General features: G+C 35.3%; 1 protein-coding gene across 6 annotated transcripts in view; it reads left to right on the top strand.

The window, feature by feature from the left end:
• Positions 1-18916, top strand: part of ACAP2 (ArfGAP with coiled-coil, ankyrin repeat and PH domains 2) — a 143921-nt gene extending 125005 nt beyond the window's left edge. For 2 of the 6 annotated variants that reach the window (XM_070583460.1, XM_070583459.1), the window contains 9 exons: positions 501-592; positions 1961-2145; positions 2750-2854; positions 3239-3331; positions 4383-4570; positions 4990-5099; positions 6418-6528; positions 8725-8786; positions 14432-18916. In XM_070583460.1, coding sequence (XP_070439561.1) covers positions 501-592; positions 1961-2145; positions 2750-2854; positions 3239-3331; positions 4383-4570; positions 4990-5099; positions 6418-6528; positions 8725-8786; positions 14432-14532 — 1047 coding nt within the window. In that variant the 3' untranslated portion in view covers positions 14533-18916. The remainder of the gene's footprint in view (positions 1-500; positions 593-1960; positions 2146-2749; positions 2855-3238; positions 3332-4382; positions 4571-4989; positions 5100-6417; positions 6529-8724; positions 8787-14431) is intronic. The other 4 variants (XM_070583462.1, XM_070583461.1, XM_070583465.1 and 1 more) reach the window with 2 other exon arrangements.
• Positions 18917-24249: the final 5333 nt, after the last annotated feature.

Genomic DNA, 24249 nt, shown 5'->3' with positions numbered 1-24249 from the left:
ATATACAAAGGAATTAATTAGCTGTACTTCCTTTAATGGCCAGCTCTGGTGGTCTAGTGGTGAAGAGCTGGCTCTCTCGCTGCTATTGCCTAGGTTTGTTTCCCAGTCAGAGAACCACACCACCCATCCTACTATGACAGCTGCATGTTGCTGTGACACTGAAAGCTATCCCACTGGTATTTCAAATACCAGCAGGGCCACCCATGGTGGACAGGTTTCACTGGAGCTTCCAGACTAAGGCAGACTAAGAATAACGACCTGGCTGCACACTTCTGAAAAATTGGCCATGAAAACCCTATGAATAGCAGCAGAGCATTGTCTGATACAGCACCGGAAGATGAGAAGATGGTGCAAAAAAGACCAGCAGAGTTCTGCTCTGCGGTACACAGGGTTGCTAGGAGTCAGAATTGACCGGACGCATTAACGAGAAACTTGCTTTAATGACTTTTTTAGTATTTTAAGGAATTTATCGCTTGTTTTTCTATTTTCCTGCCAAACAGCTTATGTGTGAGTTGGGGAATGATGTTATAAATCGAGTTTATGAAGCTAAAGTGGAAAAAATGGGAATAAAGAAACCACAACCAGGACAAAGGTACTATTTCACCTGTCTTCATGTGTTACCTTTTTTTTTCTCCTAATCAGGAATATAGCTATGATTTTATTTTACTGTAAGTAATATGTAATATTGAGATAGACTGTTTAGAAGAGATCATTACTGTTTAAGTGTGGCTGTCTCTTTCTTGGGTATGTTAATTAGATAATTATGTTTTATTGATCAGATAATCAATTATAGTCTCCAGATGAAAGAGAATCTTAAAAATTAAGGCTACATATGAATATGAAAGCGCTTAGCAGTTAAAGTAGACCAAAGTTATGTTAGTGGCAGGCCTTTTAAAAGGGAATCTGTTCATTAATGTGTCTAAGGATCAAGTTTCTACTACCTACAATGAATAATTTTACATTCTTTGACTTAGTTCAGCAAATATTTGTTAATCACATACTTCATACATGGCATTATGATGTTGAATTAAAGGTGAAAAGGGTAGCTTCTTTTTGCAGATAATACTTAATTGCTGTGTTTGAAATTATACTTCCATTTCTACATATGGAGGCTCATTGAACCAAGTGGCTAAGAGTGCTTTCAGGGTACATGCGCTTTTGTTGTTGATATTGTTTTTAGTCTTTATGATTCTTTGTTTTTAGCATTAAAATTTTATTTGCCGTAATCTTATGTTGAGATTTTATGTTTGACTAAATCTTTATGTATAATCAATACTATTTTAAAATTATTGCTCTCTAAACTGGTATCACTTAAATCCGATTATTTATTTGCTAAAGCATGGCTGTTTGAGGTATTTCAGACCTTGAAATATCCTGTTTTAGTCAAAGACCTAAGCATTTTAACAATATATAAGAAAGGAAAGGTATAAAACAGATGTAGCTTTTTATGATTGTATCATAAATCAAAAGTTTAAAATGTGACATCTTTTTTCCCCCTTAAGTTAGGAATGCTATATTGTTTTAAAGTAGTTGTCTTATGAAAAATTGTGACCATCAATAGTGATAGTTAATACGTGTCATTATTTATTGGAGTAAAGATTAAATTTAATTAATTTCTATAAATTTCTATAGTTTTTTGGTAATGTTTTTCATTCTCTAGAAAAGCACAAGGGAATATATAGATAGAAGTGAATGAACACAGAAATTAAGAGAATACGAGAGTGCCTTGTTAATACTTGTGATTTTTTTTCAGTTAATTATTTGTATTTTATTTGGACATGAAATCATAGTGCATTAAATATTTGGAAGGAAAATATGTTGCACACTGTCACAAATTCAGTTTTAACTAGAATTACATTTAGTGACTTTATTTGAAATAGTCAGTATACACTGGCTTCTTTTCAGTAGTAGCCATGCTAAGAGATTAAGCAGAACATCATGACATTTTTATGTATACCAGACAGGAGAAAGAGGCATATATCAGAGCAAAATATGTGGAGAGGAAATTTGTGGATAAATATTCTATGTCATCATCACCTCCTGAGCAGGAAAAAAAGATTATCTCCAAAAGTTGTGAAGAAAAGAGGCTGAGCATTTCTAAACTTGGGCCAGGTGACCAACTCAGAGCATCTCTCCAAAGTTCAGGTATTACAGCTTACCTGTTGTGCAGATAAATCTTAAGCTGAAGTCTCTTTCTTAATCTCTGAATTAGTAGCTATTGTAGATTTTTTAAATACTAAAAATCTGTTTACTTCTACATATTCTAAGAAAACGTTGTGTCTTAAAGCAATTAAATTTAAATACAGTCACGCGCTGCTTAACGACAGGGATACGTTCTGAGAAGTGCGTCCTGAGGTGATTCCGTTGTTGCACGAACGTCACAGAGTGCACTTACACAACCCTGGAGAGTAAGCCTACTACCCAGCTAGGCTATGTGGTACTCATCTTATGGGACCGCTGTCGTATACGCAGTCTGTCACTGACTGAAAGGTTGTTAGGCAGCCCATGACTGTAGTGTCTTGGTAATTCACATTTCTAGGTAATGTGTATGTTCTAAGGAGTAAAACTGCTTAAAATGCGAGGGGAGATGGGATTATAAATCTATCATAGTAAAAAGCCCTAAATATCTGATTAACCACTTAATATCCTTCCTATTTTTTTCCTCCTAAATTTTTCCCAGTAACGTTTTTTCCTGCCCTTTTCCCTTCTTACGGCCTGCTTTGTGCTTTGCTAACTTGCATGTCCCCAGTGGTTGCTGTAAATAGCGACGAGGCCAGGCGGGAGTCTCTGTTCTGTCCTGATGAGCTAGATTCACTCTTCTCCTACTTTGATACTTCTTCAAAACTACGTAGTAGTAAGTACTACTCTTGTGGAGCATTCCAAGTCTGTGCCAGTGGTCATTGTGCGGTGTGGCCATTTCTCTAGATGTTACCCATTGTCTCAGAATTACACATTACTTATAGTCGTACAATAAACTAAGCTCTTACTGTCCCTGGCATACGGGGTAGTGAGATGTGTTATGACTCTGAAGATAAGTTTATTTTCAAGCTTTGTGATTGATTCATATTTTGATAAGCTAAGCATTCGAAAGGATTAAAGTTGTGTTAAATGTATTCTCCTGGTGGTGGTTGAGTTCACATTGGTGTATCAGAGCTCATTTTAAAACCTCGTTGTTTGTGGCAGATTGTTTTCTTAATGGCTCAAACTTTAATCACTAGCTGATTTTTCTTTAAAACAGTTAAAAGTAATGACAGTGGAATCCAGCAGAGCTCTGATGATGGAAGAGAATCTTTACCCTCTACAGTGTCAGCCAATAGTTTATATGAGCCTGGTGAGTTTTGGTGAAATACATTGTTAATTGGTATTGTTGGCTGAAAAATGCATGTGGTAAATGCTTAGTCTTGATTAGATGGTTTCTAAAGGAAGTGGTTAGTCTTTTAGAAGGTACTAAGGGAGGAGTAATATAGTCAAATGAGAAAGCAGCTATTTCTTTTCATATGTGGAAGCTTTCTCCAACCTGTACATTCTCCTAAACTTCATGATTTGTTTTAAAAGTGCCTTGTTAATAGCTAAGGATAATTTTTAATCCACATGAACTTTATGTCTTATTACTCTTTATCTTTTCTTGTGGCTGTCTTTTCTTATCAAGAGAAAGAAATCAGCAACTCCCTCCCCCTTAGGTTTTTCTTCTGACCTATGCTTTACTCCATTCTCTCTTTTATGATTTCAGTGATTTTGGTCTTCCAGAACACTCAGGGTAGTAAGCATTCTTCTAACTATTTGAATTGCTTGTACTGCAAGTTGTGATGGTATTGGACCATCCTAGGAATAAAGTGAAGTTTGGTCTATTAGTAAAATTCCTTAGGAATTCTTACTGCCTCTTCTGAGTCCTTAAGTTCAGGCTTATAGGAATATACCTAATTTTAATCTAGTACAGGGTAATTAACCTAGCCCTTGAATACTGGCAAAACCACAAAGTCCTGGCATACCAATCAGTGTCTTCATAAGAAAAGAAAGGTGACTGGGGAGTGATTAGTTTATTGGAAATAAAATGTCTTTGTGAAAATCTCCCATTAGCTCATTTTGTTAAATTAGTGCTTTCTTATGTTACAACTTTTACTTTGTGACACAATTAAGGGTTTGTTTTTTAAAAAATTGTGGTAAGATACACATAACATGAAATTTACCATCCTAACCATTTTTAAGTGTACAGTTTAGTGACAGTAAGTGTGTTCACATTGTGCTGCCACAGGACTATCCATCCATGGAACTCTTTTCATCTTACAAAACTCAAACTCTGTACCTATGAAACAGTAACTTCCCATTCTCCTCCTCCTTGCCAAGAGCTCATTTTTATTGATGTGTTTGTGTTTGCTTTTCAGAGGGAGAAAGGCAGGATTCATCTGTGTTTCTTGACTCCAAACATCTTAATCCAGGACTCCAGCTTTATAGGGCTTCGTATGAAAAAAATCTTCCTAAAATGGCTGAGGCTTTGGCTCATGGTGCAGATGTGAACTGGGCTAATTCAGAGGAAAACAAAGCAACACCACTTATTCAGGCTGTATTAGGGGTATGAATTTGTACATTGAGATTTTCAGTGGTAGTGAAACATAAGAAATCATAATTCATTTTAAACATAGCCTTAGCATCATTCTTTGCTTTAAGAGATGGGTTGAAAAATAGAGACAGCTAGTAGTGATTTCTAAGCTTTGCTTTGATTATGTAGGCTCCTTTTTCTTTTTCTTAATGGAAGAGAATTCTGGTAATGAAAGTAGTGTGTTTTGCTAGATCACAAACTGCATATTAAATCCCTATTAGACGTAGTTCTTGGGAAGAAAATAATATATCATTTCTCTGCTGTTACTGGGTGATATTTTTTCTTTTCGGGAGAATGGAATAGAAAGGCTATTAGAATGAAGTAAATATTCTGTTTTTAATAGAAATATATCATTGATTGCTTTTTGTACGTTATCGCCTTTCTCCTTTAAGGGCTCATTGGTGACGTGCGAGTTTCTTCTGCAGAATGGTGCTAATGTGAACCAAAGAGATGTACAAGGGCGGGGACCACTGCACCATGCCACCGTCTTAGGGCACACGGGGTAAACTATAGTGCTTACACATTTAACTAGATTTCACTTGAAAACTTATTTTGAAATAAACTTTTGCTTCTGCTCAGATTAAGGCCGTTAGGGTAGAGTTTGTAAAGTGATGCTTTCCTATGGCTTATATTGTCATGATGGAATTTGAAATTTTAAAAATCTCATTCAGAAAAAAGCTATGGTTACTTTTCAGATAAGAAAATTGCAAAGTTTACTTTGAATTTCACTTGTCATTTTTACAGATCAGCTTTAGTATTTCAAACTGTACTGAAATTACAGTGATTTTGTTTGACAGCTTAAGTCTGTGTTTGTATGTCTTTGTGCAAGTACACATACATTATGAACATGGCACACACATTTTGGGAGAATTTCGTAACTTTGGACATTTTAGTTTTCCCATAGGGTAGCTAAAGTCAAGGTTTTAAGTAAATTCTTAGTCTGTACTATTGATGTTGTGGCTTCTGGAGTAATATTTAGATTCACAGAATAAAGCCATGAAAATGGACTATTTATTAGAGGGTGTTAATGAAGTCAAAATGTCAGCCTTATATGAAAAGTTTGTGTCACAGGTGATTGTTTTTTAATAAAACATCTCAGGATATCCAATTTTTATTACCTTGACAAGCAAGAAGCTGCCATTTTTGTTTATTTATGGCACCTTTTATTTGGATCATAGCTTGTTTTCTTTCCCTCTATCAGCAAAGAGATTCAGTTCAATAACTTCATCATAAAAACTTTTCTGTACTTCAAACAATAGTATTTAACTCATCCTCTTTGTTTCCTTCTTAAACAATCATAATTCTTTCCATTTTACTTCATAGTCTTCATTTACTCATCCTTCCAATTTTTTTTATTTTTGTCAATTTCTTCAAGTTATGCATATTTGTGGAATACAGCAGGAGGATTCCTTCCCACTCTTCGCTGTTGTATTATCATTAATATATTATGATGTTAGCATTGCTTTGGCTTCCTTCTTTCCCAAATAATCACTTTGAGTGATTTTTGTTTTGTTTAAGTTTATAGATATCTGTGAACATCTTTTTATGCTATTCTTTGAGGATAAGGACCATAATGTATAAATCCCATTATGCTATACAATACCAGGTTACATGTGAAAATATCTCGAGATTTGTAAAATGCTAATCATGGTAAATTTTTATTGTGAGAGCCAGTGTTCAATAAATACTTATAGAATGAATCAAGAATTTCCTAATGAAAATGTTATTTCTTTAAGTTGGTTAGTGCTTTTTATTTTTTAAGGTGACTGCTAATTTTTTTCTTATTGGCACTATCTCAAAAATGCTGTTTCTTTAAATAGGCAAGTATGTTTATTCCTAAAACGAGGTGCCAATCAACATGCCACTGATGAAGAAGGGAAAGACCCTTTGAGTATAGCTGTGGAAGCAGCCAACGCTGATATAGTGACCTTGTAAGTGTTTTCATTTTACTTGACTATTTCTCATACAATATATTACTTGTACAGGGTTTTAACAGGGTTTCATGCATAGGTGTGAACTTTAAACCTGGGTGGTTGTTTGCTATATGCCGTGTACTTCTCTAAGCACTTTAAATGTATTAAGCTCTTTATTTACGTGAACTTATTTGGTTCTCACAATAACCCTATGAGGAAGGTATTATTATTATTAGCCTAATTTTATAAGGAAGCCAAACCACAGATAATTTGAGATACTAGTAAGTGCTGGAGCTGGAATTTGAAACCAAGAATTCTGCATCTAAAACCCGTGTTCTTAGCCACTTCTGTTATATTGCCTGACCAGTAGGGGCAGAAAACTAGTGACTTCTCTAAGATGGATTCTTTAACTGTTAGTACAGTCCTGGGGTGAGGGTTGGACTGGTCCTGGAACAGGCAATTGTTCTTCTGTGTCAAGAATCGGAGGATTATCAGTAGGGAGGAAGCTGCACTGATAATAGTAACTTTTGCAGTTGCATTGCCTTTGGGCGGTGATACTTAGGGATCTGTTTGTGCTTATTTTTTTAAAGAATTATTCACATGAATAGTCTATTTTAAGATAAAAATACTTGTTTTTGAATGTTTGACTACAACTTAATATGATCTGTTAAAGAATTTTGAAGTCCTTATTTGATTTTCATCTTAGATCAGAGTTGTTTGTTACACTTGGAATCTAGAAATGTGACTGTCACCTACACTTCATTGTTATGTAGGAGATCTCAAGCATGTGTTGTATGAAGTCACTTATTCATGCTATTCTGGGCTAGATGAAGCCCAGAATTGTTGATCCCCTATTATATGAGTAGAGAGAGTTCCATCCACACTACTGAATCTTAGTCACTTACAAAGAGAAAGTCCTGTGACTGCCTTGAACTCCTGAGCTCCCGCTGAGAATTCTTGACTTGCCGTGTATCACCCCTCCCTGACCCCTGCCAAATAAACAAACAACGAAATGGCAAAACATACTTTGTACTCAACTTCCTTTCCCCACTAGAGGAGGAGTTGTTATTGTGGAGGCTATCGTAGGCAAATTTAGAACTATTAAATTATTAGAGAGTTATAGTTGGAGAAAGATAAGTTATTAAAGAAAAGATATGAATAGCACAGAGAAGCGAACCCTGGCTCTGCAGGGCTCCCGGCAGTTCTTATAGTAGTGGCCCCTCTTCCCCAAAAATATCTGTTCCCAAATTGTCTAAGTTTTCTCATTATACTTTGTGTGAGGACTTCAGTTTCACTTAAACGTTGTTGAAAATAAATGTCTTCTTTGAAAAGTTCAAATATCAAAGGGAGACTTATGGTGCTATTATTAATTCACACAGTGGTTGAGAAAGGAGATGGGAGAGGATTGTGGTACTGAAGATAGGAAAGCCCATGTCAGACACTGCAATTGCCACAGAGCATGTTAGAAGAGGGAGATAGAGGTCTGGGAAGGCAATGAGTATTTGGTGGCCTGAAGGACAGGCAAGTAGTGCAGAGTAGGAGAGTGGCACCAAAGGCAACATTTGCCTGTTTCAAAAGTAGTAAGTTAGTAAGAAACTGGGAGGAAATTCTTCTTAATCCAGTGCTACATGTCTTCCTGCTGCCAGGGTGAGTAAACCGAATAAGAATGTATAACCAATATGGTAACTTTGGGAAAATCTTAGTAACTTATGGTCATTTATTACAATGTTTGTATATCAAAATATTCCCACTATTTAGAGATAACACATGCTATTTATGTGTCTGGAACTACCTCATCTCTGGGTGAACCAGAATGTACTTACGACAGACTATTGCTTCCAAACTATAGAAGCAGTAATTTCAGCAGTTGGCAGTTAAAGTTTGACAGGTTGCTGTAGAAGCCAGGAGTTCTCTCGAGTCTGGAGGAAGCAAGGTGCTGGAGGTGCTGCAAGGATCCTGCTTAAACAGAGCTGTAGTGCACTTGTTAGAAATCTTTTACTGTCTTCTCTCATGAGAATTCTATAAAGTAAAATAGTTATTTTTGTATCTCAGATTGCTGGGTCTGACAAACTGAAAGTCTGTTTATTTTAGTGGCAAATACTGGTAAAAGAAAAAATTACGTCTGTGCGTGTTTTGCCTGCCTATATAATTCATTAGTTTGCAAATATTTATATTGTATAACTTCATCTAAAAACTTCTTTTCTGTAATTTTAGGTTACGTTTAGCAAGAATGAATGAAGAGATGCGGGAATCAGAAGGACTTTATGGACAGCCAGGTCAATATTCTACTAATAACCATACCGAAATGCAGTATAAGAAATGCATTCAGGAATTTATCAGTTTACAATTGGAAGATTCATAGTTCTTTAGCAAACTGACTTATTACTATAGAGGTTTTATAACTTGTAAATTGTGAGTTGTTAAGTATGTACTGCTTACTGAATTCCTGGGGGTGGTAACTCCTGGGCCTTTAAAAATCCGTAACTATTCCTATTACAGTACACATTTACTTGCTGTATTTAAACTCTGGCTGCTGACTTCTTTATCTGCTGTACAGATGTCTTCCATATACATTCCAGTGAAGTGAATGGAATGATAACGTATCTTTATACACTTACAGCAGCACAATAGTTGTTTTCTTTTTGGAATTCTCTTTAGCTGTCACGTGAATATAACAAAATTGTTTTCTTTTTGTTATTCAGGGAATTTCTATAAATTGCGTTCAGGGAAAAAACAAATTACCACATGTTGGCATATAAAAAGTCAGTATGGAAAATACCTAGAAAAAGTTTATTGCATTAAGAGTTTCATACTCTGACCTAAAAATGAGTTGAAAGTTTAAAAATAAAATTTACTAGTAGGTTAAGAAGAGCCTATAATGGAAGTAGAATTCCTTTAAAAGGCATAGGGAAAAGGTCTCATTTTCTCTTGTAGCTTTGCCCTAAGCAATTGGACAGTATCTGTTGGATAAATGGAAGTATTTAGAACAATATTTCATAAACCTGATGGCAAAGTAGACTTGTTCTTGTTAGAGAAATATCAGCTCAGGATCAGCTCACGTCTCATTTTGAATAATATTTACCTTTGAGTCAAAATATGAAGAAAGGTGGCTGATCAGCTTCCTTTGTTTGAACACATCCTAATTAGACATTCTTTACAAAGGAGAGAGTAATAATTGGATCTCTAGTTTCATTAATTTGAGTATATGAATTTCTAATTTATCTGTTTTAAATTCATATACATATTAGTAAAATTTTAGAAATTCATGACTAAAATGATTGAGAATGTTCAGTATATTTGATTTTTTTCCAATGAAAATAATATAGTATTTTAAAAATGGCTTGGTAATATCATCTATTTTTGTTTTAATATATTTTGAAATTTCTGTACTTTATACTAACTTCAGCCATTTACTTTTATTTTAACCAGATTAATATATAATTAATATAAATATAGGGCCATTCTTTTCTCAGAGGACCGCGTTTACTACTTTTTTTGGTCTAATTTAATAGGAAACAGTACGAACTTTGAGAATAGAAGCACTTCTGCTAGATAGTTCTAATCTAGGGTGTCCCATTTTAATCCTATGGATCAGACAGTACTACTGGCTCATGACAGACCAAGATGTGAGAGTGCTGAGTAAGGGTGATGTCTCAGAGTTAATTCTGAATGTCACCCGTATGTTTTAAACTTGAATGTTAGATTTTAAATAAGTTATAATTTTGTAACAGATACACTTAAGTGATAGTATTACTAGGCCATTTTTGAGGCCTTTGTGTTTAAGCACTTTAAAAATTACTCAAAGGATATGACCTGACATTTGTGAGATAAGTGTGAACTTCAAGATTTCAAGTTAAATAGTTTTCTTTCCCCTGAAATTTTATACTTAAATGTTTGGTCAGCTGCTCTTTCCTCAAGGTGTTTGCTGATGAAGTTACACCCAACTGATTAGTCAGAAGGTCAGTGGTCGACTTTTCTCTGGAGTTGGGAAGCTTGAAAGGAGAGGGCCTCTTATGTTCTTGCAGCTTCTAGTTCCACCCAAGTTGCTTGGGCTTCTGCTGCCACCTTTTAAGGGGCATTCAGATGTCTCTTTCACTGTCGTTTTATGTATAAGTTTATGAGTATTTACCTTCCACTCATCAGTAGAAAAATAGATTTTTATGATTTATTTGAATGAAAATTTGAAAAAAGCCTCCTTTTAAAAAACAAGCTTTCTTACCGCTCTCAGATTTTAATTTAGCAGTTAAAAACTAGATCGGAATTCTGGAAATGGTGTATCAGCAGAATAAAATGAGATTTTGATCTATTTGAGGACCATCTTGATAATAATTAGATTTTTAATTCATTTAGATGGTCTCATATTTAAAGTAGAACACTTTTGTACTTACACAGGTGATGTGGTGAAATGGCACTGCAATTGCTCTCTGGCTACTTTTCTGTTCCTCTGTGAGTCTTTGGAGGGCAGACGTGTTTGCTCAGGCAGTAGGTCTTTATTTTACCCCTCCACTTATCACTGTAAATTTTTCTCTCATAGATTTTGGTTGATTGTTTTATCTAGACCCTTTTTTTTTGCCTAGCAATGGAAAGAAAAACTTCAGAATTCTGGGTAAATTTTAAATGCAAGTATTTTCAATCTTTTGATAATGAAGAGCTCACCATATAAGACTTAGATGCTATCTTTGGGAATCATAGACCTATTTCTAGGAAACCCCACTTCTGAATTTTCTATCTACAGTCCTAAGGGCCTGAGACTCTATTTTTTGCAAGGTCATGTAAAAGCACACGTTTCCCGAAGGGAAGACGTCTCCCTCTTGAGCAGTTCTGCAGCTCTCAGGAGGCTGGGTGGGTGAGTGAACTATCATGCCCTGCTCTCAGTCATTGGAAACCATTTTGGTGGTTCCCACAGTCTCTGGCTCAATGACTCCTCTTGATTGTTGGCAGAGTTTCTCAGCCAGTTGAAAATCGTTGCTTTAGTCAACTACTGCTGGTTATGTGACTGTGTCGCTGGTAAAGGTTGGTCACTGATTAGTCAGTTATAAAGAGGAAGCTGTAATCAACCCACAAGGGGCAGGATCACACTTGATCACCTGGGGGTGGGGTCTCACATGCTGCCATCTCTTTGAGAGGAGTACATTTCAAGAGCAGAATCTTGGATCATCATAACTACTGTTGAAATGGATATTCTGAATACCAAAAATCAAAAACTATTTTAAAGTATCAGTGGAAACACAGCAGTCCACATTTTTAAAACTCAGAACTGTCCAAGCACATAGAAGAGTTAGCTTTCTGAAGAGAAATAGAATGTGATTAAGTCATTTAAAGGATATAACTTAGCATTACAATATTGGGTGATTAGTTGTTTACCATTTATAATAAACTGTTAAATGTACTTCTGTGAACTTTTCATGGCAACATATTCTCGGTTCTTGTTTATGTATTCTAGTGTAGACAAGTTATATTTGCCTTGGGAAAAATTCTAAATGATCAAAATTATATTTAAATTTTAAAGAATCACATTGAAGTTCAATTTGTGTTAACTATATTGAATATCTTAGTCACTGTTGTTATTGTAATGTTTGCTTTTTGACAACACATTTTGGGGCCCAAGAAAGGTATTATATTGATAGTCCATTAATTAATGTTTTGTTAGAAACTGAATGTTAACAAAAAGTTTTGTGTGTGTGAGTGAAGGTGAGACTTCCTTTTGTATTGTATTAACACTTAAAATGTATTCAGTAAGTGAGACCAATGCTTAGTGTAGCACCAACACTTGCTTCAAGGAAGCATTTAATTCAGTGAATAGAAGATCTTATAATTTGTTTTGCATGGTACAATGGTTCTACTAAAATGTGCTTGTGTAGTATGTACTAGATGATTTAAAAACAAAAACTGGAAAACCACAAAAAGAAAAAAAAAATCCCACGGCTTGTTATAAAAAATATGCATTGCTAATAGTAGAAGCCATATATTGCCATTGTACTGTTGTAATACTTAATGCTCATCTGGTGCTATATGTAAACTATTTGGCATTAGTGTCTGCTAGATCCTTTCTCCTATTTCTTGAATGTATAACGTGTGCCTTTTAAGTTACTTCTGGTGTTGAATGGTAAAATCAGTGTGGTATTTTTGTATTATAATCTGCACTTTACACTTTGTTGGAAAGTAAAATTCCACACTCTCCAGTTTAAATAGTATTTTAAAAATATTTATAATGTTTACAATAAATATTTTAAATATTTTAATTCAACATCTAAGAATAAGAAAAATTTTAAAATATTTTGTATGATTTGTTAATTGATATTTAATGTTGGTCTCTTCTCAGTTTATTTTATATATTTTAGAGTGGCTAAAAATGGGAATAGATTGTAGTTTGTCTTTTAATGTGGGAGTAAACTTTTAAGAAATCATGGTGTATTGGATTGTCTTACCAGTTGTTCCAGCATATCAATCTTTATTTTTATTGTATTAGTAACAATAATATGAGTTAGATGTTACTCTTAGCCAGCCTGTTAAGATTCTCTTCTTACTGTATTTTTTCTTTTTAAAGTAGATTGATTGATTCAGGTCATGAGAAAATTTCCAGGGCTAAATGAAAACTATATAGAGATTTTAATAACTTGCTTTTTACATAGACTAATGTTAAAAGTGATTAAATAGTAGAAGTATTAAAATTTTTTATTGAAAATCTTGGGTTATGCTGTTAAACCTTTTTACTAGATCTTTTTCTCCCTCCCCCATCTTTTTTCTAATTCTCTAGCTTTTGGTATGAATCTCTTGCCTCAGAAATCTCGCTTTTTAAAAGCTGACACAACTTACTGCACTATTAACAACAACTGTAGTAATGAATTTGTAATAAGATGGATGCAAGGTATGTTAGGGGAAATAATTATAGAACCATGTTGCAACAATAATTATCCAAAATAGTATTTGATGGTCTAAATCTTGAAAACAGAACTATGCCAAGCTTCTATATAAAGCGAATGTTTAACAGGAAGCATTTATGATGAATGATTCATCTTGAAAATAAGATTTTGCTTTGTACAAATCCTTTGTATGAGGAATTAATCTGTATGTGTGTATATATTTAGTTTCTCATGGCAAGAAAAATATCATATTCAATCTGCTATAGTATCAATATCTATAATCTACTTCTCTGCAGGCATATTTGTACATATATACATATGTGTATTACTCTAATTTAGCAGATGTCTTTGGTATTTATTCCCCTTTTGTCATAGCATTCTTGCTCATATGACCAACAGTAAATAAAAAACTTCTGACTAAATGTGAAACTATGATTTTATAGTCATCTTCTAGGCTTTATTACTTTATAAGCTTAGTAAGCAGTGCATTAGGTGCATTAGTTTTAGTTTTAAAGTTTGAGTAAAGAATTACTTTTTTACATGCTATTTAAATTAAAATGCCTTTTAATTAAAAGATAATACTAAAATTGGTTTTTTTTCCCCGCCTGATTATCAGTTTACCTTTGTTAATAACTTGCATCCATCAGAAACATTAGTATTTATTTTTGGTCCTTTGTTTTGGCCTTGATCAAGGGAAATATTTATTTAAAGAATGCCTCATTTACTATACCTCATTTAGAATGACTTTTATTTCTCATGTGTTAATAAATGTATTTCTTTACATTGCTTTAAAACACTTGCATCTTTGCTCTTTTCTAACTCTGAGCTTTCCTCTGTGGCTGCACCTGAGGTGTTTTTCAGGTATAGTTTTTTTTCTTTCACTATATACTTTCCAAATATTTATATTTAGTTGGTCTTTTTCCTTCCAAAAATGCTCATCTGAACAAAATTTTAATGTAAGGAATTATAAAATAGTTACCAGTTATAAAAATGAATGTTGTTTATGAATATTTTCACTGTATAAGTTTTTTAAATGTCCTTATTTTACTTTCATACAGGTGATGAAACTTACCAGGACATTTTTCGTGATTTTTCCCAAATGGCATCCAATAATCCAGAGAAACTAAATCGTTTCCAGCAAGATTCACAGAAATTCTGAATTTTTTTAATAAGGAGAAAATATTAAATCTTTTGACCCCCTAATGTATACATCTGAAAATTGACAAATTTTTACTGCTTTAATTCTGCTTCTTAATTTTAGTAGATATTGAGTGGTTTAGAAAAAAGGTACCCATTTATTGATATTTTTATAAATTAAAACATTGATCTGTAGTAGTTGGGAGAGGAACCTACCTTAGGACCTCTTTTATAAAAAAAAAAAAAGCCTGTTTAAAGGGCCATTTTTTTAGGTGACAAGATGTTAAGAGTTTAGACAAAACCTCTTTTATTGCCAGTGAAGTAGCATTGATGTTTTTCCATGCATCGTCCCAGGATCGTTCAGTCTAGCATGTCTGCATCAAGTGGAAGCTGACTGTCCTGCCTGCTCGAGAATATGTCTTTTCTTTAGCTTCCCTAATGATTTTGGTGGTTCAGAAATAGTTTTTTCGCTGTCTTGGTAGCCTAGCTATCATACCCACAGTATGTAATTTAATTATTAGAACTAGAGAATATGTTTCCCCCATTTGCTCATAAATGCAGTTGTACTTCTTACATGTCTGGTTATTGGCCAGTACTTTAACAGGCGTATAATGGCTCTATAGGTAGACATAACTCAGTCCTTTAGATTTGTTCCAGTTTATAAAGCAAAAAGAAACCCTTAATCTTTTTTAATCACCAAAAGAATCTCAGTTATAGAAGTTGTAATTCTTCGTTGTTGGGCTGATTTCCTAAAACCTTGACAAATTTATTGATGTTATAAAACTCTGTTTCAGAGGTTACTTGAATGTTGCAAAATTATGCTTTCATCAGATTGTAACTTTTAAAGGAGAAGTTGATTTATAAAATAATGTAGAGCATTTTTATATTTGAAATTTGTTCTTTTCAGGATACCTTTTTGCTATTGCTCCTAGTTGAGAGAAAAATCTCTCTAAAAGGAGGAAACAACTCATGTTTTTCTTAATTTATACTAAAATATACAGCAGTAAATTACTTTTTAACTTTTCCAACATCTGTCCTGTGTACTTGTTATACACAGTGTACATTGTCTTAAATTATAGCATCTCTATAGCTTTAATATTTGGTTACATGAATCATAGAACCTTGAATTCCAAAATATTATGGATATACTAATTTACATGTATATGCTACAAATTAGTCTGATTCTATCTTTGATTGACGTATCTTCTTAGAGTATAAAATAAGTAATTTGCCTTATGGTTTCTTTCTAATATAGTCAACAATTAAATTTAATCTTTTACAAGTTACATGTAAGTAAATATTATTGATACTCAGTTTCTAAATAAGAGAAATTTTTAAACTTGAGTTATGAAAGAAGTGGAGAAATTATATTTAATTGGGTAGATAATAAATTTTGTAACATTTACCCCCCAATAACTAGAATTTTATAAGTTGATTAAATGGCAAAACAGATCTATCTAAATAGGAATTATACTGAAATAAATTCACATCACAGAAAGTCTTCCATATTTGTTTGGCCAAATTGCATGCATATAATGCTTATTTAGTAATAATCACTGTATATTAGATAAGGATAAAAATATATTTATGAACTATTTCTAAGAAAATGCTAACTTCCAAAGCCTTGTATTTTAATTACAATAATAAGAGGAACATTAAATCTTTCATGTTTCACCTCAGAGTCACAGATCATCCAGCTTTGCAAAAATCTGATTCATAACATTTTTATTAGAGTGTACTTTGAAATTAATTATCCAAAAAGCTCAAGGATAAGAAAATATGTCGAAAATGAACAAATAAACAGAAAGAAAGAAAAAGAAAAGAAAAGAGAAGCCGCACTTTTCCTTTGTAGTGCCTATTCCTGTTTTAATTCTAGGCTTCTCTCCTAAAGCTCCTCACCTTTATCTGAGGAGGCCTAAGCAGTTTTTCTTTTGGATCCAACTGTTGGTGCTTCAGCTCACCTCTGAGATCTCTGGTTGTGAAGGCAATTCTTTATAGCGCTCTTACCTCCTATGGCTTGAGTTAGGAGTTGTAATGTGGCGGTCATTAGTGTCCACTTAAATGTAATGGTTAGAGTCTGTAATTGAAGTGCACTAAAGATGATCATGGTCCTGAATATCTTCAGAGAAAGCAAAATCTTTAACAGAAAGGGAGCCTGGCAATACAAAAATACATTTCTGTGGCTTGGTTTGTTGAATATATTGAGACCCAATTTGCATTAAATTTGGTGGAAATGATACAGTAAACAGCAAGGCTTTAAAGTAAATTAATAGGTACAAGTAGTTACAAAGTAGGTTGGCTCTTACCAAGAAGAATTTAGCTGTGTCAACTAATAGCTTTTCTATAGTGTGTAACAAATCTGAGTGTTGTTATGCTGTGAATTATTCAATGCATTATGAGAAATTATATTTTAAGCAATGTTAATCATACTCTTGGGCTTCATAAGTCGATGTGATTGCTCTTTGTTTTCTTTCCTTAACTGATTCGCTGATTTTAGTTTCTGATTCCTTTTCATCATTCTTTTAGCTCAGTATCATTAGCTCATTGACTTAAAAGTTAGATTAATATCAAAGAATAGCAGTGCTATGAGAAGTTCATAAAATACAGTTTCACGTTAGAACTAGACTAAAAGTAATTGAGTAGTTATTTGCACTTTTTCGTTGTAACACTTATATGTTTAAGATTTCTGAGGTTTTAAAAATTACTTTTGGTACAATCCTTAGAAATTCAGAAATTTCCAGGGATTCACTACATTACAGTGTTTGCCTAATTTATACTAGTCTTCACTGTGGATTTTAATGAACTTTGGTGTTTACTTTCCAAAACATATAGATTTAATTTGGAATATGTACTTGGTTCTTCATGTGTGCATTTTGGAAAAAAACTTATACTTTCATAGTCTGGAAAACTTAAGTTTGTGATATGTTAAGCAGTATTTTACAAATATGATTTTACACATGTATGGTCACAATAAACCAAATTATATTTAGACTAATTATATTTAGAATAATAAGACATTCCCATATCACTCATATTGTGAAATTAACCTCTCTGATAGCAGTTTTGACTATGGACATGAGCTGGAAAAATGATATATTTTTATAGAATTGTATATCCAGAATGACTTTAGACCTGCATGATATCGTGGAAAACGCACTGACTAGTAGTTACTGCTCCTTTTGGATTCACAGCTCCTCACAAATCAAACGAGTGGATGAGACGAGGAGAAACTGTAGCAAGATCCCTTTGTGTGCTCTTCTGCTGCTCACGGTGCCCTCCAGAAAACAGCACTGTGACACGCTACTTTATCACCCTGATTCTCACAGTAAACTTCTGAGAGCTTAGTCTAAGAGCGCCAACACTGTCCTTTCTTTGATCCTGGGCTGGTCCTCTTGTTTTACAGAGGGGGTCACTGGTTTGCTAGTTGATAGCAGAGCTGAACGAGAACCACTGTCTGACTGACTGCTGGTCAGGGGCAGTTTACTTGTATCATGAAATGATTTGAAATCATTGTAAAGCAGCAAAACCTGATAATGACTGCCAGCTTTCCCTGTGTTTTGATAACAAAGACTCTAAATATTTTGGAGAACCTGGGTATAAAATTACCTTGAAGGAATAGATTAGGATTTGAAGACATTAAATTATACATTTTTGCAATAACAAACATTAATGAAAGCAAAACATTATAAAGGTAATTTTAATTCACCATATACTTATGAATCTCTTGATGCTTCCAAATGAATGATAACTAAAATGGGCTTGGATTTAGTTTGGCTGAGTCCTGACATCTATAAATATGGTTTTGTGGACATCCTTTTCTGTTTACATAGATTTGTCTACTTAAAATAAGATAATGAGGGGAAGGAAGCAAGGTTTGATTAAGTAAACTTTTCTCTGCATTGATCTTTTCACTATCTTATGTTCTAAATTTTCTCGTTTTTCCTCCACACCCCTCCCCACCTTTTGGGTGTTCATTTTAAACAGGGAAAGCTTGCTACATCATAAAGATTGTTGGCACCATTTATTTTACACAAAGGCTTAAAAGGTTAACTTGGAAATGATGAGCTACTTTTCTTTATGTGTTTACCTGTGCTTTGTGGTATTTCTGGATCATTCCAGTCATAAAGACTTATTACATGTAATATTTCTTGCTACCTGTGAAAAGGTATATTTTAAAGAATGTATAACCAACTCTCCATTTACTTTTTATTAGTATGTAGAGAATTTGTATCTATTCGTGAACGTAGTTTTACCGTAGTTTGTCATTGTAAATGGAGCAAGTACATTATCTTTATAGTTATTCTAAAATGTACATTATGTAAGAATTGTAAATATTATACTTGATTAAATACTTTGTATGCTGAAAAATTATGATAATGAGTCAATAAAAATCTCACCTGGCATAATTCCTTTATGCCTCAGACTTCTACTTTATTGTGAACATAATTGCAGACATATCTGTTAACGACCGTCGTGTTTAACGTTCTGTATTCCTTTCCAGCCCTGTCAGATTGATCCACATTGCTCCTATTTGCTGATTGCTTCAGTCACGAAATCCATTTTGATCTTTTAAATATTTTATTCTTCCTGACCACAGAGCTGTATCGCTCCCAATTAATTTATTAGCTAAAAACCACAAAGGCGTTTTTTTGTCCTAGCTCTAATTTTTTTCCACTATGATTGATATATCTGTTGAAATTCCTAGTCTAGGCAACACATTCACATTCAGTCCTTTTAGTAAACAAATGAAAACATGTGTTTATGTGAATTGAGATCGAAGGAATGTAGGGTTGAAAGAACAGACCTGGAAGTGTGAATTGCCTGCTTTTGTCTTTCCTTTAAAAGTTAATTGAAAGTAGAAACATAAATTTTTTCTATGTAACTTGCTTTATTTCACCTCATTTTCAGAATAGTTCTGTGGAGAACCCTCATCAATAGTCAGTCAGTGTTTTAAATGAAAACAAACAGCCCACGTTTTCCTTATTGCAAAACAATAAGGAAAATGTTTAAATAATGATAAGTTAAAAAGAAGACACCATCCATAATTCCATCCTCTGGCTGTGCTGTGCAATGTGGTATCCACCAGGCACATGTGGCTACTGAAATTTAATTAAAATTAGGCAAAATTAAGAGTTCAGTTCATCTGTCACAGTGCCGCATTTTAAGAGAGCACTAGCCATGTGCCTAGTGACTACTGTTTTGAATAGGTCAGATTATAGGACATCTATCATCATAGGAAGTTCTACTGGATAGTATCAAGGAGGAAACTTACTTCCTCGGTATATACCCTTTTAGACCTTCGAGTGTATGTATTTTTATTTATATACAATGGGATTATACTGTTTTGTTACCTGCTTCTTGCACTTAATAAATAAGGAATACAATTTTAAGTCCTAACTTAAGTATTCTACATCATTTTAGGGGGAGTATAAAAAATATTTATATTATGGAAAATTTCAAACATGCAAAAGTAGAATAACTTGAGTAGCTATTAGCTCATGGCTAACGTTGTTTTATTTGTATTCCCACTCATTTTTCCTCTTCCCTGGATTTTTTTTAAACCAAATCCTAGAAATTGCACCAACTTGTTCAGTATGTATCTCTAAAAGAAGGGCTCTTAAAAAAAAAAAAACCAATCATAATAGCACATTTCCTTAAACTATAAAACTATGTAGTCAGTATTCAGATTTTCCCAATTATTTCAAATGTGTTTTTTAAAAATAGATTCTTCAAATCAGAATTCATATAAGTTCCATTTATTGCAGTTGGCTAATATGTCTCGAGTCTCTAAATCTATGGTTCTTCCTCTACTTACTATTTTTGGAAATTTCCACTTGCAGTTTGTTGACTGCATCACTTTTAATGACAGCTTCCTTATTTAAGTTTAACCAATTTATTCATGAACATTTGATTCCAATTTCTTACCATCATAAACCGAGTTCTGCTTTATCCTTATGGCTAAACATTTGAGTACATTCTTAATTATTTCCTTAGAATGAATTCCTAGATGTGAAAATGCTGGTTCACAATGAGTGAGTGTATTTTTGAGGCTCATTCAGTGAGTCAGGCACTGTGTTAAGTACTGGGGATATTATGGTAAAAAGGTAGACACACTTCCTGTTCTCTTGCCTTCTTGGGATGGAGAAAGATGGGACTGGGTATTTTATAGGTGGTCCTCACGGGATGGTTAAAGATGGTGGCTCGCCTGGATACTGGATGTGTTGGTGTTTAGACACCACTTGTCCAGGCAGTGACATCTAAGCAAAAGTCGGAAGCAGAAGGAGAGGTTGGCTGGGTGAAGGTCTCGGGCAGTGCTTTTCAAACTTTGGTCTGTAAAAGACTCACCATCGAGGCCCAGGCTCAATGAAGATAAATAGGGCCTGAGCCTTTGTGTTTTTACCAAGCTCCTCAGGTGCTTCTAATGCCAACCAAAAATTGAGAACCACTGTCTCCGGGAGAGACATTCCTTTGAATAGGAGCGAGAACTAAAAGTTCTCTTAGAGGCCGGAAAGATTTTGGTATTGCCAAAGTCCCTCCAGGAAAGTTATACCAATATACAAACCCTCGTCTACTGTAGAGAAGAGCACTAGTTTCTGTGTATTCTTGGCAATGTTGGTGGATTTGGGGGGGTGGGAACCCGAGGACTGGACCCTGGGGCTCGGGGAATTGAAAAAAGATGCACGGATCTGATGGCTGTGTAGACATGCTTTATTCTCTTGGGCCCACAGGGGGAGGGAGCCCCCGGTGGCTTCTCCAGCCGCTTTTATAGGACTTCCACACAAAAGTGGCACACAGTCAGTATGCAGGTTACATAAGATTATATACACGGGTAGCGCATGCGCTGCCTGCAACGGACATGCTGAGTCACGTCTGCCCGGAAACTGCTCCGGTCTAATTGTCCACAGTGCCTCCATTTTCCCTTCAATTGGGTAATAGTCAATACAGGAAAGAAAAAAGATAATCTATCCAATGTTTGAGATGTACAAGTTACACCACAGGAAAACCAATTACCTCTATAATCTTCTCAGGTCAGAAGTCAGAACTTGGCTGAAGTTAGAACTGAAGGGTTATTGTGCTTACCAGAGTTCTTTATCTACTTATTGTGCACCCAGATGTATTTATTTTAAGCTGAGAAAATAGCACATATATCCTTCAAACACACTGCATACTTTTTCTTGTCTATTTTCCGCTGCTAGAATGTAAGCTCTCTGCGGGCAAGGAGTTGTGTTTTTTCACTGCTGTATTCCCAGGTGCTACTATGTTTGGCATGTAGTAGTCACTTGATATCTGTTGAATAAATGGCTACCTTCAACTCACTATTTTAGCTGCTGGTCAGCTATATTCTTCAGAAAGCTGCAACATTAATTTTTCCTTATGGTCAAAGAATTGGGAATGAAGAAGCTGGAGGCAAGACCAGTCTCTTGAGTATTTTCCTGTGTCTACTGACTTTCTGCCAGTCGTTAAGATCTGGCGCTCTCACTGCTGCAGCCTGGGTTTGTTTCTGGTCAGGGAACCACACCACCGGTTTGTTGGTTGTCAGACTGTGATGGCTGCTGTTGCTGTGATGATGAAAGTTCAAATATCAGTGGGGCCACCCATGGTCAACAGGTTTCAGTGGAGCTTCCAGACTACACAGACTAGGAAGAAGGACCTGGCCACCCACTTGTGAAAAAATTGGCCATGAAAACCCTATGAATAGCAGCAGAGCATTGTCTGATATAGCACCGTTAGTGAGAGGATGGCACAAAAAGATTGGGCAAGGTTCTGCTCTGCTGTCCACAGGGTCACTAGGAGTCGGAATCCACTCAACAGCACTAACCAAAAAACCTGACTTTCTATGTAAAACTTAAATTATCTTGTGATTCATTTCTTATCCATAAATTCCAGGAGCAGTGATCTTGTAAGAGTCTGAAAAATAAAATATTTGTTGAATAAATTTTAGAATAAGTGGCAGAGTTAAAAAAAAACACTATTGATGATATAGGTGGGAAGACTAGAGGGCACAATTCCAGAATTATTTCTCCCTTATTAATGAACAATAATTAGCATGTAATAATACAGCTGTAGCACACTGCTGTGGGGATTCTGTGGAACACGTAGTAAGTCTTAATGGAGATTTGGGGTGTAGTATTTGTAAATACCCAAGAAAAGCTATAGTTGCTAAATTATTTTTTGGTACTCGTTGGATCTTTGGACTTTTAAAAAGAGTTTGGTGTTTCTAGCATAGTTTATATTTATTGTTTACTAAGTGCCAGGCACTGGTCTAAGTACTTTTTGTCTATTGTCTCTCACCCTGTGAGGCACAGGTACTAGCATTAGCCCCATTTTACACATGGGCGTAATTGCAGCTTGGAGAGATCAAGTAACTTGCCTGAAGTCTTATCAAATTGCAGTGGTGAGGTGGACTTCCAGCATGGAGCTCCAGCTCTCTTAACTTGCTCTTAACCCGCCAAGAGAGCTTGGTGTCCCACCCTCAGTCATCTGCTGAAGCTTGTGGCAAAATATCCACAACTCAGAGCTCGAATTACTGCTTTCAGTGCTAATCTTGGCTCAGAGCTTGGGCTTCGGAAGCAGTAAGACTTGAGTTGGGATCTTGGTTCCTTTACTTACTAGCCAACTAGATGTGGGCAGTTTACTTCTGTAAATCTCAATTTCCTCCACTGTAAAGTGCGAATAATACTTCTTAAGAGTTGTGAGGATTAGAGGAACTAAAAGTAAGAGCCTGATACTCAAGTGAGTTAATTTTGCTATTGGGTTTTTTTCCCCAAGCGAGTAATACGTATTGAATTTGTTGCCAAGCCTGCTTCAAAGGTCCAATGTTTTTCAGAAAGTGTTTGCTCCAATTGAAAAGAACAAGAGCTAAAAATGAGATGAATTGTGGTTCTGGGAACCACACTTTGAGAAATAATGGCAGGGCATGATAGACTGGTGAGAGAGAATTCTACGTGCATTAGTCCATGCATTTTCAGCTCCACCTCTTTCAAGCATGCAGACCATTTGTACATGTTTACTTAAACAGGATGGCATATCATCAATCCTTGGAAGATTGAAGTTAATCAGTTTTTATTTAGTTGGCGATGTCCAACTGTCTAGGGTCAAAACTGCCGCTATGTGACCTTGGACACGTTATCTCAATGTGCCTTCGTTAAGAATTTGCAAAACTACCTGGTATATGCTAAGACTTTTAAAGTGTTAAATTCTGTTAAAAAAAATTTACTGTCACTGTCTCTGGTGTCACTCCCCTGGGGCTCTCTGAACTATCCCGAAGTTTTGGGCAGCGGGGGCCCCCTGCTGGTCACATCCTCAGAGATGCCAAGTTGGATGGGCAGGCGATTTCCACCTCGGGAGACGTTCAAGTTTATTGTGCATGGGGAAGGAGCTTGCTAGTTTAAATGCCTCAGCCCCAGCTAGTCTTCAAGGTGTGAAGGGAGACGGGGAGAGGACTTAAAGCCTCCAAGAAATTAGGGGAAAAAAGGTAGGGAAAATTTTTCTCTGTGCGTCCAGTTTAGTCTTTTTGCTAACCAAAGGTCCTGCGTTAGGGCGCCTCAATTCCTTTCAAGGCTCAGCTTCGATTTCTAGCGTCTGGGGCGGGCACTTAAGAGGGCCATTTCACAGACCGTAACGCCCGCTGGCTTTCTTCTCGTCAACTCCTTACCCGCTCCTCCGACCAGGCTGGAGCGGCTGCCGCGGACGCGCGGGCCGGCTCAGCGCTAATCCCTCTGCGTCTAGGACCCAGCGG

The sequence above is a fragment of the Equus przewalskii genome, chromosome 18, assembly GCF_037783145.1.
Source record: "Equus przewalskii isolate Varuska chromosome 18, EquPr2, whole genome shotgun sequence".
Lineage (NCBI taxonomy): Eukaryota > Metazoa > Chordata > Mammalia > Perissodactyla > Equidae > Equus > Equus przewalskii.
Note: the sequence above shows the minus strand (reverse complement) of the source record. Positions and strands in the feature narration are given on the sequence as shown.